We start from the raw sequence: 16,953 nt of genomic DNA on the forward strand, positions 1-16,953 counted from the left end.
AGAGAAAAGGAAGGTCAAGTCATTTGGGCAAAATGACTGACATATTTAACACATGTGATGACCATGGGTTAGAGCACATGTGTCAAACACAAGGCCCGCGGGCCAAATCCAGCCCGCCAGGCCTTGCAATGTGGCCCGCACCGCGCTGTCATCACTGCACTCCGCTGTCAGTTTATGACATTGTCAGTTTATGACTGTTCAGTAAACCATTCGGCCCGTGATTTAGGCTGGATTTTAGATTTTGGCCCCTTCTCTGATTGAGTTCGACACCCCTAGGTTAGAGGAAGTTCTGTACTCAGCTTAACCTGTGCAGACAGCTGTTGAAACCTTATGTGGCTAAAAGCAAAGAATCCAATCTATTTCTAATGGCCCCAGAGGCAAGTCAACCTCCCAGATCGCTGTGAATGTTACCAGCAGCAACACGGCAGCCAGAGGAATCCTGAAGAAAGACCTTTGCTGTCACTCAGTCACTGACAAATGTCATTCTATTTGACATAGAGATTCATTAGGTGTGGCTCCTGAGCTCAAGAAGCCCACAGTTAGAGTGGAGTGAGCTGAGATGAGCAGCACAGAAAACAGTGTGATCAATGCCACACCAGAGATGGTAACCAGCTTTGGCTGAGGCGGGGCTGCCGCTCCCCTGGGGTCCCAGTGGGCCCCGGCATACACAGAACTCTCAGGTCCCGCTGCTCCTCCCCTCATGGTCCGGGATGAAAAGGTGGGAGGGCAGGAGGAGACCAAGGAGCAGGCCCGAGGGAGAGCCTAGGGCTCCCCAATCCCATGAGAGCCAAGAGGGCGACAGGGGAGGGGTCAGAGGCCAGAGCAGGCCAATACCGTGCTGGTGCTGAGAGAGGGAGGAGGGCGGTCGGACAGCAGGACTGCATCAGGTGCCCAATCCGTGGGGAGCACGCGTTCTCCTCGCCAGGCAAAGTGACCACCCAGGGCACCCAGTGGAGTCGCCGGCATTTGGGTCGAGGTCTGAGCTCTTCCAACACACGGCCACGGCACCAAAGGTGCCCCTTCTGAGCTGCTGCCTCAGTAGGTACCTGCGTCTTGGGAAGATCCTTTCCCCTGAGGCGCAGCCTCCTTAGTCTGTCAGAGACAGGGCCCTCCAGCCTCCCCTGCGCTAACGTCCTCTGTGTGTGCTCCCTGGACTCCGAGCCAGCCTCCTGCAGCCGCACTGGCTCGCTGACCCAGGACCCTGTCCTCCTGTCCCCCGACTCCGTCCCGGCTCGGCCTGCAGCACTCACCAGCACAGTGTGCTTGTAGGCCCTGTGAATCACGATGCTGTAGCCAAACACGGTCACGTCCACCTGCTTGACCCACAGGGCCAGGGACGGGTCCCGGTCCTCGTTCTTGGCTGTGACGATAAACCTGGGGACTGTGTCTACACTCGGCCTGCTTCCCGTGGTGCACAGGATGAGCGGGCAGCTGGTCTGAAAGTCGAAGGCGTAGCCGTCAAAGGTCAGGTAGTGGCCGTAGCCCGAGACGATGCAGGAGGCGTCGGTGCGGGGCTGGCAGTAGTGCAGGCCGCCCTCCTCCATGCAGTACTCGTCCTCCTTGCAGGGGACGGTCTCGCAGTGGACGCTGTTGTCTGTGCCGTTGCAGTAGCAGAAGATCTGGCAGTCCAGGTCCACCCAGAAGGTCTGGTTCGTGGCAAGCTGGTGCCCCTCAAAGTTGCAGCCACACTCACTCCGGGCGACGCACTGGCTGCCTTGCAGGGCATAGCCCTCGTCGCACTGACATCCCTCCGAGCAGCTGTCCACACAGACGGGGCCCAGGGCCAGCGTCTCGCAGGTCTCCGTGCACGTCACGCACTCCTCAAAGTGGCTGTTCTCCGGGCAGTCCAGAGCTGCGGGTGGTCAGGGAGAAGACAGGCTTGAGAAGGGGATAGAGATCACAGTGTGGTGCATTCATCAACATGCATGTGCACGTACATGTGTGAGAGCATATATGTGAGCATGTGTGTGAACACACATGCATGTGTATGAGAGCATATGTGTACATGAGTTTTGTATGTATAAGAGCATTGCACATGTGAGTGTGTGTATGTGCATACATGAGCTTATGCATAAGATCATGTGTGCGTGAGCATGTGTGAACATATACATGTGGTTGTGCGTGTGTGAGTGCATGCATGTATGCATGTGAGTGTGTGCATGTGTGTGTGAGCATATGCATGTGAGTGTGTATGTGAACATGTGCATATGTGGGTGTGAGTGTGCATGTGTGTATGAGTGGGTGCATGTGTGTATGTGTACGTGAACAGACATGGAGCATGCACACATGTGTGCATGTGTGGGTGTACTGTGTATATTCTGTTATTTGTCAGCACAGCGAGTTTGATAAAAGCCATAGTGCCCTCATCTGGGGTCATCGAAGCCTCAGTGGCCTGCAGGGACTCCGCTCTCGGGAGCCCGTGTGGGCCTGCGGCAGCCCCGGCTGTCCGGGCACTTCAGAGCCGCGTGTTCCAGTCACCGAGAAGATAAGGCCTGTCTGAGCACTGCCTACAGAGAGGAGGCAGAGGCTCAGTGACTGAGAACCTGCCAGCAAGTCCTGGGGAGAGACCCGAACCTGGATCTTGGCGCTAAGTCTCCTGCTCAGAGACCCGGGACAGAACGCGTGCTGTGGATCTGCTCTGAGCTTCAGCCTCTGCTTTCATTAAAGGACAATGGTCACCTAGCTTGTTGTTCTGAGGATCAATGAGCGAATGCAATAGTCCACAGCAGAGTGTCACGGCTCTTTCTCATCTTTGCACTGCCTTGGACTATAGGTAGATTTTGTGAAGGTAATTTTACTCTACAAATTGTTTTTCTTCTTCACCTTTCATTTCTCTTATCTGCTGCCTTCTGGCTTCTTTCGCCTCCTCCCCACAGTCTGCATATGGCCACCTCTGCCCCCATGCTCATCTTCCCGACCTCGACAGCCCTTGGGCGGCCTCCACAAAGCAGAACCCTGCCCACTCCCCACGCTTTCTTTCAGCTGCGCTTCTGCTCAGAAGCCTCTGCAATACAGCAAGTCTGAGTCACAGAGGTCAGCACGTGGAATAACAGCACACACTGTCACCATGAAGTTCCGTAACTTCCCATTCTCTGTTATTTCAGTTTGTTAACATGTGACTTGGGCAGAGACAAACCTAGGAGCACAGAGGAAATCTGCGTACAGGTCTGTACTCTGAAGGCCGGTGGAGTGTTCCCCCTCCCCCTCCTGGAGAATTGATCTTGCCTTTGAAACTTTTTGTGAGCGCTTGTGAATACAACTACTCCTTCATCGTGTCTCAGAGCCCAGGGACACGAAGGGGAAAACAGAATGAACCTGAATGCAGTGAGCGCTCTGCCCACGGTTCCAGCTCACAGCCCTGCGCTGAGAGCTCACAGAATCCTCTCCTTCTGGGCTGGAGCCTCACACAGCGCAGATTAAACACGTCTGTAAGAGGGACCCTCACACTGTCTCTAGCTTAGGAATGCTGTAACACTGACAGGAGACCACACGACATCCCCGTGGCTCACGCTTGTGCCTGACCGTGTTGTCTGGACCTGTCTGAAAGCCCGGGACAGACCGTGTAAGTAGCAAACAGCCCGGCCCTGAAACGCCTCTGGGGTTGTTTCAACAAGAGGGCTGGCCGGGGTGTCCAGCACAGAGCAGGATGTCTCTAACCCAGAGGAAGCCTATCCCCCCTTCTCCAAGGCCCGCCAGCTCACCCCGGCACCCGCAGTCGTGCTTAATCCAGGGGACAGTCCAGTCCTCCCCACAGGCCCGTGTCCCCGGTCTGGACGAGACACCCTGTGGGACCTCTCTCGTTTAACCGTGGCCTTTTGCCCAAGAAGCCATGCTTCTGTCCAGCTCCCTCTAAGAGGTGCTTCCTGGAGCTTCCCCCAGCGCTGCAGCCCCGCTAGGGTGCAGAGGAGCCACCAGACCCGGGAGAAGAGGCCTCCTCACGCCCTGGCTGCACTCATACACACAGCGCCAACAGCCCCGGAGCAGCCCTGCCCGGGGGGAGCTCAGGCCTAACAGAAGGGCACGGACACAGCCTGGCAGCGATGTGCCCTCGGCCTGGGGCAGGTCAGTCCGTGCCCTGCGGACTGAGCAGGAACAGAGAGCATCTCAGATAAACTGGAGAAGCACAGGTGGCAGGAGGAAGTGGGTGAAAAGGAAGGCGTTGGGGCGTGTGAGAAGGTCAGATAGAATGCTGGTCTGTGGAAACCCCGGAACCCTTCCCCCTAGGGGTGGCTTTATGGAAAGAGCAGTGCCCAGAACTCCAGCGTCAGAACACCCAGCATCGCGCCCAACTCCTCCCAAGCGGGGGTAAGGCGTGCCGCGGGGTCTACCCTCTCCCGAGTCTGCACCACCAAACACCCTGGGCATCTCCAGTTCCAAAGCTCAGAAACCAGAGGTTTCAACCGAGGTGTGTGCGTGTGCATGTGCGTGTGCGTGTGCGTGTGTGTTAGTTCTCAGCTCTAAGATATCTCTGGTGAAAGGCTTGGAGATAAAGCGAGAATACTCCAGTAGCAATGGGTAAGCCTCACCCGGATCTTGTTTTCCAGCACATTCCCCCCAAAGGAACCGGGCTTCTTGGACCAATGGCAGGGTCTAGCCTGGGACTGGCGTCTCAGAGATGAGTGTGGGATATTTTTTATGCCAGGAAGTAAGGAAATGAGTGAGGCATGCCCCTCGGACATCGGAGGCGACACGAAGAGACTCCCACAGGCCGAGAATGGAACAGTTTTATCAGTAAAGTTACTGACAGATGCAATGAGATATGAATTATTAAGAGAACCAGAGATCTGTGTATCTATACTGATAAGAGAGCTAGATGCCTGAGACAAGCAGATAGATGGATGGATGGATGGATAAAAGGCAGACAAAGAGAAGGAGGGAGGGAGGGGGCTGGAAACCATCCAGTCATAACCATGGCTACTGACTGAGATACACCAAAAGGTGAGTGGTGTGATGACATGCAGGAAACTTGCATGGTCTTAAAGTGTCTCTTCACAGATGGATCGTGTTTTGAAAGAGAAAAAACATGACCACAGAGCAGAGACCTCTGACAGCACCGGGTACCAATCTGCTGTCACCATGGGAGAGGGCGAACAGTGCGCCCGCTGGGGTGATGCTGGGGGAGCACAGCCACTGCAGGAGTCTGCGTGGGGACCAGGGCGGGACCGAACCACGAGGAAATACCGGTGGGGGGGCAATCCACTTGGGAAAAGGGAAACTGTGCTCTTTAGAAGTGACAGTGTCGGGATGCACGGAAATGAAAGCTAAGGGCGTCATGCGGGCCTGGCCTGGGTCTGCACCGCGGATCAAAGAGCAGGAGGCACACCACCGGGCCGATTTGTAAAACGGAAACATGGGTGTTAAATTCTGATATCAACATAAACTTTCCTAACTGTGATTCTGTGAACAAGGTTCATCAATGTAAGGAAATAACACTGAATTATTTAGGACAAAAGGGCGTGCTGCAGGCAACGTATTTTCAAGTGGAGAGAGAGAGAGAAAGAGAGGGGGGGGGGAAGGTGTTTGACTGGTTTAAGGAATACACATGTTCTTGCAACTTTTCTGTAACTTTGAGATTATTTCAAAATAAAAATTTTAAAAATAAACAAGCTTTGGTAGGAAGGATTAAAACAGAAAGAAATGAAGAAATGTAGAGGATGGGATGTTCACAGTGGTGTAGGTTTTGGTTCAGGGCCCAGCTTTTCGGTGAGAAAGGGGGGCAGGGATGGGGGTGCTCCAGGCTGGCTCCACCCTCCCCGGCACTCCTATTTTCCCACCTGACTCCTCCCAGTGGCTCCCACATAACCAAGAGTGTCTGGTGTCGGTGTTCCCACAATTGTTCTAACTGCTGCCATTCCTGCCACTGCCCGCTGAGCGGGTCAGGGACTCAGGACCAGCAATGTGAGGTTCTACCAGCCACGGTCACGTGCGCCCCAGGGAGCAGCTATCTCTGCCCCGAGAAGGCACCCTGACGGGCCACCTGCTATTGCAGCGCACGGGACCTCTGCCCAAAGCGCAGGCCGCATGAGAGCCATCACAAAGCGTCCCCGTCCTCGGACATGATCTGCGGGATAAAACCACCAGCCAAAAGCTGGCCGGTGTGGCTCAGTGGACAGAACATCGGTCTGCAGACCAAAGAGTCCTGGGTTGATTCCAATCAAAGGCACGTATCTCAGTTGCAGGCTCCTCCCCAGCCCAGGCTCTAATTGGGGCCCTGCAAGAGGAACCAATGGATGTGTTTCTCCGTCGGTATTTCCCTCCCCATTCTCTTCCCCTCTGTCTGAGAGCCACGGGGACAGCATCCTCGGGGGCTGTTGATGTTTAACAACAGCCAAGGCGGCTCCGGGCTCACAGTGCAGAAGCTGCGCGATTGGAAACAACTGAGGTGAGGACCGCGCGGTTTCCCACTCCGGGAGGGGCTCGGAGGCTCCGGAGCGCCCCCTGCAGGAAGGAGCCCGCGCTGCGCCGCGCTGCGCCCCGCCCACTTACGGCAAAAACCTCTTACGGCAGAAGCCACTTACGGCAGAAGTCGTAGGTGCGCCAGGGCCCCACCTCCACGTCGGCGTTCTTGCAGGCGCCGGCGTAGCGCGCCACGGCGTCGCAGAGCTCGGACTGGTTGCCGCCGCTCTGGCACAGGCGGAAGAGGCAGGTGCGGTAGTAGGCCGTGGCGTTGACCACGCCGTGGCACTCGAGGAAGGAGCTGTTGGACGGGTCGTTGATGACGCCGCAGCGCGCGCGGCTGCGGTAGAGCTTGAGCAGCTCCGAGTCGTTGCCGCAGGCCTTGAGCAGGTCGCCGCACTCGCCGTTGCAGATCTCCTCGAAGGTGGTCCAGCTCTCCAGGAAGGCGGCCAGGTTGTCCGTGCACTTGCCGGTGGGGAGGCAGAACTCGTCGCTGGCGTTGTTGTTGAAGAAGCCGCACAGGCCGCCGGTGCAGTTGAAGTAGACGGTGGACAGGCGCACCTGCAGCAGCCCCGACGCCCCGTACTGCACGCTCAGCACGCCCTGGGCCTCCACCGCCGTGCTGTTCTGGCTCCGGTGCACCTCCAGCCGCCCCGACGGGTGGAAGAAGGGCAGCTCCACCTCCTGGCCGTTCACCTGCAAGGCCGGCCGTGGTCAGGGCACCGCCAGCAGAGGCCGGAGGCTGGCGGGGACCAGGCCCAGGTCCGCCGGGAGCCGCTCCACAGGCGCCCGCAGACAGGAGACTAGATCCTCAGAGGATCGTTGTTCCTCTGTTGCGGGCGCCTCTGACCCAGCACGTTCGCTGTGCATTTCCCATGGACGGCCGCTGAGCTGGCCCCCAACCACAGGGAAATGGGAGTGAGGTGCGCCTTTCCACGGACAGAGCCCTCTCCCCACTCCGGCTCCCTGTTCCCCCTTTCAGCCTTGCATTGCCTTGCCCCGCCCCTGGGGGCATGGGTGTGCGTCTGATTATCCAGTGTCCATCCACCTGTCTGTCCTTTTAATACATGAGCCCTGCCAGTGTCCATTCGTCTGTGGGAGTGTTTGAGTGTGTCCTTGTGCCTACTGGTTCCACTTCTGTTCCTAAGGAAACGCCATGTGATGGTATGAGATGCAGGTCAGACTGGAAGAAGGAAGCCCCACTCCTGTCCGCCAGCTCCACCACTTCACACCGTGAGGCCCATTTCTGAGGTAGCCTTTGGGATCTTTATGTGGAAACAAGGAGCGCACTAGATTGTTCCTAAATCCCTTCTAGAACTAATGATCTGTAAGTGCAGATGCCTGATCCTGGGTGTTGTAGACCAGGTCCGAGGGGCATATAGATTCCTGTTAGAGGCAGTATAGGACAAGGCCTGCCTGGGCTTGACTCCTGTGGCTCTGTGTCCCTGGGGGAGTTACTAAAACCTCTCTCTGCCTCAGTTTCCTCATCTGTAAAATGAAGATAATAAAATACACTTGATAGGATTAAATGTGATACTGCTGCCTGCCCAGGTGACTCGGTGATGGAGACTCTACCTGTGAACCAGGAGGTCACAGTGTATTCCCATCCTGGCACGTGTCTGGGTTGCAGGCTTGATCCCCAGCGTGGGCCTGAAGGAGGCAGCCGATCAATAGTCTCTATCATCATTGATGTTTCTATCTCTCTCCCTCTCCCTTCCTCTCTGAAACAAACATATTTTAAATAAATTAATAAATAAATGTGAGACTACTTAGAATAGTGCTTGGCACATAGGAAAGGTCCTATGAGTATTTGCTGTTCTGTCTAATTCACTTCATCTTCCACCCGGTGGCCTCATTAGGTGCCTGGACTTAGACAATGTTTGCATTTTTGTAGTCACTGACTTTCTAGAATCCATTCCTGGTCAGAGGCAAACAGGAGACCCACAGAGCATGCTCTGCCCTGTGACTCTGGGAAACCCTCGGGCAGCAGGGGTCTTACCTTGACTTCCGAGGCCCCGAACCCTCCGATCTTGACCTCCTGGTTGGCCACCAGGATCCGGAGGCCTCGCAGCGCAGCGGGCCCTCCGTCCGGCTTCTTCTTGTTGATGTCGATCTCCAAGTACTCTGGCTGCTCGGGGCAGGTCCGGAGCACCGTGTAGGAGAACTCGGCGGGGAAGGCGAAGGCGGCGCCGTCGAAGGTGTGCAGCACCTGGTCCTGGCTGAGCAGGCACACGGTCTCGCGCCGGGGGAAGCAGCCGCGGTGGCCCTGCTCCACGGTGCACACCTCGTCGGCACGGCAGGTCCGGTTGAAGCAGTACACGTCGCCGCCCTCCTCGCACAGGCACTGCACTGTGCAGTTGGCTGTGGCCCAGAAGAACTCCCCCAGCGTGTAGTAGCGGTCGTCGAAGTCGCAGCCGCACTCGTGCAGCGGGACACACTGGCTGGCACTGAGAACGAAGCCATCATTGCACTCACAGCCCTCCGTGCATGGCGAGGCGCAGGTCTGCGAGGCCGTGAGGTCCGCGCACGTGTCGGGGCAGCTGCTGGTGCACACGGAGTAGTGGCTGTAGCTGGGGCATTGCACCGTGGACACTGGTGTCAGGAGAGAAGAGAGTAGGACAGCCAGGTCAGAGACCTGGGGCTACATGCACAGGAGCCACATGCATGCACAGGAGCTGCACACACAGGAGCCACATGCACAGGAGCCTCAATCCACAGGAGCCTCACATACAGGAGCCACATCCATAGAGCTGCATGCATGCACAGGAGCCTCGTGTACAGGAGCCTGAAGGAAAAGCACCCTTGCCACTTCACTCCCAGAACGAGGGCCGAGTAGGAGAGAAGCTGGAGGCTATGTTTGTGGAAGGAAACCCAGCTGCTTCCCTAAACCCTGGAGCCTGGGGATGGACTTGTGGACTTTGGCTCTCCTCCCGCCATCTTGGCTGAAATTAGACTACAGGAGACAGCCTAACCAGACTGCAGAGTATTCAACGTAGATTTGTTGTTTGGTGACCTACAACCATTAAGCTATTTTAAGATCTTCAATGGATGGGCATATAAGTTGTTCTGATTTTAAAGGCATGCCTCATTCTTAGGAGGAAATACATTCAAATTGTAGGAGAAATGAAAAAAGTAACTGGTAGAGAAGTAATTTGAAAACACCAAATTTCTAACAGACCAAAGATTGCGAACATGAGCCCGCTGGAACATGGGAATAAGGAAGAGCCTGGCGATCTGAACAGATCTTTGTCTGGGCTGGAACTAGAACCATGTGCCACCGGCTGGCCTCTCTGGCCTTAGAAATGGCCGGTTCTTACTTAAGGACATCAGAGTCCATGTAAATGTTTGGATTGGGTTGATTCCAACAGGCAGGGGCTTAAGGGCCTGATAAACTACACTGGGTGGCCAGGTGATTATGATCTCTGAACACATAATAATCTGGCCACTCAGTGTATATCCTATATAATAAAAGGCTAATATGTAAATTGTCCCCTCAACTAGGAGTTTGACCAGCAGGCAGGCCGGCCAACCGCCCATGTTCCCTCCCTCTGGCCAGGCTGGCTGGACCCCACCTATGCACGAATTCATGCACTGGGCCTCTAATACACACACACACACACACACACACACACACACACACACTCACACTGAGTGGCCAGATTATTATACATTCAGAGATCATAATAATCTGGCCACTCAGTATAGCTCTCTTAATTAAATATGATCCATCCCCTGCTGACATTAGAGAGAAGGAGAGGGAGAAAAGAGGGAGGGAGAGAGAATGAAGGAAGGGTAGAGATTATATTTTCTGTTTACTCATATGGAGAAAACCAAGGATCAGGAAAGAAAATTCCAAGTCTCTTGTCTCTACTTGTTCTAAAAGTTTGCATAACTAGGAAAAGGAGGGTTTGAGTGGGCAAGAAGAAAAACGAGGTAACTAAATGGTGCAAAACGCTTAATCCAAAAGGACAGTTCAGAGGGAACGGCTGCCCACGCTGCTGGGGCTCGGCGCACCACAGGCATTTCAGAAAAGGGCTGTGCCCAGTCTGCCCTGTTTCCCCCTCACACTGCCTCCCCTAGTGGCAGCAGGTCAGCTGACAGGAAACCAAAGGGGCTGGACCTGGGAAGAGCCAGCCGGGGACAAAGGCTGCTGGTCCCTGGGGAGTGTGTCCCTGTAGCAAAGGCTGGTTTGACCACACGGCCAATGTCTGCCTTCACTCACCAGCCATGCGCCTCTGAACCCTCCCGCTGGCCCCTGCGGGGCCTTTCTCCGCCAAGCAGTCCTGCCTCCCCTTCATGCTCCCGGCCATGTGTGCACACAGCAGCTTCTGGCTGTGATATCGGGTGTGTACACGGAAAGATCCTTTCATAGCTCATTCTTTGTTGTTGTGTTATCCTCACCTGAGGATATTTTTCCAGTGATTTTTAGAGAGAGAGAAGGAAAGACAGAAACATCGATGTGAGAGAAACACGTCGATTGGTTGCCTCCTACACATGCCCTGACCAGGGCCTTGGTCGGGGAGGAGCCTGCAATTGAGGTACATTCCCTTGACTGGAATCAAACACAGGACCCTTTGGTCTCCAGGCTGATGCTCTATCCACTGAGCCAAACCGGCCAGGGCCAGTTCATTTTTTCATAATTTGTGATATTTCAACCTCTCTTCCACTGGGACCATCTCTCCTAACAAGGAGGCTTCCCAGGACCCCGCTCCCTGCCCTCCTAGAGGGGTGGGACATCAGCTTACCACACCCGGTCTGGAGGCGCCAGTCTCCGATGGGAATGCCGAGGGCTTGGCACACGAGGGCGTAGGCCTGGATGGCTTGGCAGAGGAGTGTCCCGTTGTCCCTCACGCTGCACAGGTCATACACACAGCTGTGCACGAAGGCCGTGGGGTCCACCACGGTGCCGCACTCCCACAGGGGCCCGTCCGTCCTGTTGAGGAAGCCGCAGTAGTCGGGGCCGAAGTACAGGGCCTCGGTGGCCGCGTCACACTGCGTGCAGTTGTCCACGCAGCCCGAGTCGCACAGCCACTCGGCGTGGTAGACCCTCCAGCTCTCGCCCAGGTCCAGCACGGACATGGCCGGCCGGCCGTCGGGACGCAGGAAGTCGTCCAGGGGGTTCTTGTTGTAGTTCCCGCAGAGCCCGCACGTGGAGTTGGTGTAGGAGCCGGGGATGGAGATGGAGGCGTAGTGCTGGCCGTCAAACGTCACCAGGAGCCCAAAGTCCGTCTCCACGGCCGTGGACATGCCGCTCTGGTAAATTTTCACGGCCCCCAAGTCCAAGGTGATGGGCAAAGAAGTCACCAGATCATTCACCTGCCAACAACAATGACAACAGAAGGCGGTGAGCTGGCGCTGGCAGCGGTTCCAGCGTGTCAGGAAGGAAGGCAGGTGACGGCGCCGCAGGGAGCACGCTGCCTGCTGCCCGCGGCCTGGCTCCCGCTGGCCTGGGAAGGCGCCGGCCTGGGACCATTGCAGCCCAGTGAGCACTGGGTGTCCTGACGCTGCAACAGACATGCATTGCTAGTGCCACTCTGGACTCCGAGGTCTGGGCGGTGTCCCTCTTCCTGCTGTTCCAGGGCTGGCTAGCTTCAGGGCTCCTCTGGGAAGACTAGTTGCCTCATGCCCCCCTTGGTTCCTGTAAATTCAATCTTTATACCCAGCTGAAGTCATACTTTCCGTTCTACCCCAGTGCACTCAGCACTTGGCCTGCCTGCTGACGGTGTGGGAAAACTGCTCCCTCACAATTGGAGTGTCCAGATTGTCCCGGCGTTATTTTCCAAGTGTTTCACCCTGTCACTTCCTGGGATCAGGATTATTCAACAACAACAAATGTGAGCACTGTGTCAGGTGTTGAGAAATTAGGAATAAAAAGAGGATTGCCCCTGCCTCTCCTCAGCACTCAGTCCCCGGGGGAGGAGGGCCAGGGGTGGTATTTATAACACATGGCTTGAAGGATGTGTTAATAGGTGACGCATGGGGAAAACAGTCCATGAACACAGACTCCAGCCTGGGGAAGTCATAGAAAGCTTTCCAGTTGGAATCAAGTCTAGCCTGGGTCTTTAAAGATAAATAGAAGTGGCCAAAGGAAGGTGGGGGCAGGGAATTCTGGGACAAAAGAATAAAGGCAAGTGGGGCGGATGTGGGGTGTTACTGGGCTACAATGAAGCTGGAGACGGGGGTGGGGGGATGGGGGGACGTGGCCCACTCAGCACATACCAACTCGGCCTTTTTGGGTACTAAGCCCTGTCCCAAGAGCCGGGGGTTACCAACAAGTGGAAATCCTTGCATCGAGGAGCCTATATTTCAGTTGAAGAGACCAACAGCAAACAAAACAAATAGGAAAAATATATACGCATGGCAGAAAATGTTCTGCAGGAAATAAAACAGGGAACGTGGGTCAAAAGGAAAGAGGGTTTCTAATTTCAAATAGGGTCATTAGGGAAGGCTTTGCTGGGAAAGGGACATCTGAGATGAGGAAGCAAACCGTGCTGTCACCTGGGGTGAAAGTGGCTCATGAAGAGTGGACAGCCAGGCCCTGAGGAGGGATGTGCAGGGCCTCAGGGCCAGTGTGACAGTCGTGGAGAGAGCAAGGTGATGGCAGATAATGCTAGAGAGAAGAACAGCCAGGACAGGCAGAGCCATCCAGCTACTGTGAAGACCTCAGCTGTGACTGAGCAGGATGAAGTTGAGGGTGCCTAGAGCAAAAGATCAAGATGATCTGACGTCCATGGTTAGAAAATGGCTCGGCTTCTGTGCTGGAAACAGGCCTTGGAGTGCCTTTAAAACTGTTTTAAAACCAACAAAACTCCACAGAGATGAAACCCAAAGAACTTGGATTTCTCTTCTTTAAGGTGAGCCCACAAAAGTTTAGAAAAAGGAAATGACAGTCAGACATGTATTTTAGGAAGTCCATGCTGCCAGCTCTAAGGACAAACAATGTCAAAATCAGAAGCAGAGCAACCTGCTGGGCAGCTGCTGCTGGAAGCCGGGGTGATGGAGGATGAGGGCCTGGCCTGCCTGGTTACAGGAGAAGGAGGGACAGACCCATGGGGTGCACTCAGAGGAGCTGGTGGGGTTTATAGTGGGGAGTGAGAAATGGGGGGAGAACCAAGAGTGAAGCCCAAAAGTCTGGCTCACTCAAGCAGATGCTTGATAAGCCTCCAACAGGAGAGTGAATTGTCTTCTCTTTCACACTTGACATGCCTTCAACCTGCAGAAGTCACATTTGTGGGTGGAGGTTGAACGGCAAGTCTGTGGCAGAACTGACTGTAAGTGCACCTAGACTTCCTGAGCTAATTTCTGGCAGACAAGGACAAGGGTCTTTTGAATTGTCTAGGATGTGAGACAACAGACTATGCAAGGTTGCTCCCAAGAGTTACCGTGGCACTATCTTGTGCAATTCTCTGTCTCTTTACTTAAGGGGCGGAAACAGACAAGAAAAATATACTTAGACATGGGAAGATGTCGGAATAAGTTGTCCAGAGATCAAAGATGGCAGCAGAATAGGTGGCAGCTACACTCACCTCCTCCCAGGACCAAACTGGAACTACAATGGAAGTATAGAGCAATCATCAGAAATGACCAACTGAAGACCAGCTGAACAGAAGTCTCATAGCCAAGAATTTACAGAAGAAGCCACATTGAGACAGTAGGAAAGGTGGCGACACATAAAGAGCTAGCCCTCTGATTAACAAAAAGATAGGTACAGAGGCAGTAAAGCAACAAACAGACTGTCAAATTATAGCAGGAAGGTTAGGGAGATATGGGGGAGATAAGAGATCAACCTAAGGACTTTGTATGCATGCATATAAGCATAACCAATGGACACAAAACTCTGGGGGATAAGGGCATGTATGGGAGTGGCAGGGGGGCGCAATGGTAAGTAAGATATGTACACATATAATACCTTAATAAAAAAAAAGGAAGAAAAAAAATAGTTGACCCCGCTCCGTGGGCAGGGGCTGAGACTCTGAGGGGCGTCTCTGGTGCAAACATTCCCCCCGAGGAGCGTGGGTCACAACCCCCTGCCAGGCTCCCCGCCCAGAGCCCCAGAGCTGGGGTAAGGCACCCACATAACATCTGGCTGTGAAAATCTGCAGGCGCCTCTTTGCCAGGGAGAGAGGGGAGTCTGCGAGAAACACGGGCACCCTTTTAAAGCCTAGTGCACAAAATCTCATTCACAGCCACTCATCTTGGTCTCAGGGAGAAGCAGACTAGAGTCTTGTGAAGAAAGACTGCCGGTTGTGGCTCTGGAGAGAGAGCTAAGGGACGGCCACCAGGATCCCAAGTGCTGAGTCCCTCTCCCACACCACAGACTCCAACTTTCTTGGGTGGAGCACTCCCCTTCTTGCAGCATCAGCCTTGGGGATGCGATAGCCCCTCCCCCTGAACTCCCTCTTGCCCCATCCTACAGAGTGTGTGCCCTGCTGAGGAGTCAGTTGCCTGGGCCAAGGTGTAGAGATCCACCAGCCCCACCCTCATGCCTCCTGGTGGCACTGCCCTACCAGCCTGGACTCCTGGGGGGATCTGGGACAGACCAAACTAAGTAACACCAGGACAGAGGCCATCATATTTTCTTTCCTCACCTGACTGATGCAGAGCCTCCCTTCACATGGCTATATCTCAGTCTGTTTGGGCCTGACTAACTCTGTTGGCATCACACTGATGACTCCCTGGCCCAGCACAAAGGTCTGTGGGCACATGGCAGGCAGCAGCTGGACTGAGTGCCCCTAGGTCTTGGGCTGAGTAGCCTCAGACCCAGCACCTGCACAGAGCTTGAGCCTATACTAGTTTGGTGATGACCACTCAGCCCGTCTGGTGACTCACTGAGAACCTGCACCGGGCACCTCGAATTCCACCAGAAGCTCTTCCAGTGACTGAGTCAAACAGGTAGCCGGCAAGCAAGGCAGGTGTAGACAGATCTCGGGGTGTCGTGGCGCTTTTGCTGATCTGCCCACATGCTCAGTGCCAGTGGAACCAACCTTGATGTGCAGTTTGGTCATGCCCAGCAGAGGCAGCCACAAAGTGTAAATAGCGTTGTAGCTCCAAACAGGTTTCCCAGGACTAGTCACAGGCAGCAACTGACATGACCACCAAATTCCCTCTCAAAGGCCAGAGGCCAGCTTCAGGCACATCAACGTGGAATGCAATTTGTTTCATAAGTGGGAGATCCACAGGGAGATCCTGACAGGCATCAGACCCCGCAGAGGCGAACTCCACCTCCTGTATGAGCACTGCTCAATGCTCCTTCACTGTGGCTGGGGTCAACCAGCCCGCGTTTACCCCACATGTGAACAGGCCAATAGGAATCAACATGAGAGCTCACATAACTCATACAAGGGGCATGTCTAGAGGGCACTAGATCATCAAGGGGACTGCACCATTGGGCCCCGTAAGATATTTACTACATAAGAACACACTATCAAGAGAGGGAGAGATGGCAGATCTACCTTGTATATAGTAATAAAACACACAGAGAGGCAGCCAAAACAGGGAGACAAAGAAACATGTCCAAAAGGAAAGGCAGGATAAATCGAGAGAGAGAGAGAGAGAGCGAGCGCTAAATGAAATAGAGGCAAGCAATTTGCCAGACACAGATTAAGAAAAACAAAAAAGGTTATAAGGATGTTCAAAGAACTTAGTGAGATTTTCAACAGCATGAAAAAGGACATAGCAATCATGGAAAACAACCAGTCAGAAATGAAGAATACAATATTTGAAATAAAGAATACACTAGAAAGAATAAAGAATGAAGCAGAGGATTGAATCAGTGATTTGGAACACAAGGGAGCAGAAAACACCCAATCAGAGCAGCAAAAGAAAAAATACTTAAAAAGAATGAGGATAGGTTAAAAGAACTTTGGGTCAACATGAAATGCAGTAACATTCACATCATAGGAGTATCAGAAGGAGAAAAACAGGAGTAAGGAGTAGAGAACCTGTTAAAAAGAAATAATGACAGAAAACTTCCCTAACCTAGTGAAGGAAAAAGTCACACCAGTTCAAGAGGTTCAGATATGAGAACCAAGATGGCGGCCTAGGTAAGCATCTAAGCTGCCACCTCACACAACAATTTCAAAACAACAACTAAAATCAGAACAGACATCATCCAAAAACACAGGAAAGCTGGAGGAGTGGGAAATCTACAACCAGAAAGAAGGAGAGAGGCTCAGGGATCAGATTGGGAGCCTCAAAGCGCTGAGGTAGGGTGATGCATGCGCAGAGAGGAAGTGTGGCCGAATGCCTGGCTGGTGGGAGGGGAAAGGAAGTCCCCGATTGCACTGAACCCTTTCTGACTGCACTGAATCCCAACCCTGGCTGAAACCCCGTGGACCCAGGCTCATATGGGTGGAGTCCAGACTGTAGAGAAAGGCACCTAGAGACTCAGAGACTGGGAGACTGGGGGAGCTGGGAGCCACAGCAGGCAGGGTCTACAATCGTGTGTGAGTGAGTGAAAGCAGAGAGGTCTGACCGTGGAGGTTGCTGCGGCTTCTCAATAGCGGAAGGAGTCAGAAGCTCCAGACTACAGAGACCCAACCGAATTCCAGGCAAGCC

General features: G+C 54.1%; 1 protein-coding gene across 2 annotated transcripts in view; it reads right to left on the bottom strand.

Moving 5' to 3' along the window:
* Positions 1-16,953, bottom strand: part of TECTA (tectorin alpha) — a gene marked incomplete at its 5' end in the record, with an annotated part of 118,912 nt that overhangs the window by 82,912 nt on the left and 19,047 nt on the right. For both annotated transcript variants that reach the window (XM_084868413.1, XM_084868412.1), the window contains 4 exons: positions 1,251-1,852; positions 6,519-7,092; positions 8,396-8,988; positions 11,142-11,712. In XM_084868413.1, coding sequence (XP_084724539.1) covers positions 1,251-1,852; positions 6,519-7,092; positions 8,396-8,988; positions 11,142-11,712 — 2,340 coding nt within the window. The remainder of the gene's footprint in view (positions 1-1,250; positions 1,853-6,518; positions 7,093-8,395; positions 8,989-11,141; positions 11,713-16,953) is intronic.

This window comes from Pipistrellus hanaki, assembly GCF_964339955.1.
Source record: "Pipistrellus hanaki genome assembly, chromosome: 19".
NCBI classification, from domain to species: Eukaryota; Metazoa; Chordata; class Mammalia; order Chiroptera; family Vespertilionidae; genus Pipistrellus; species Pipistrellus hanaki.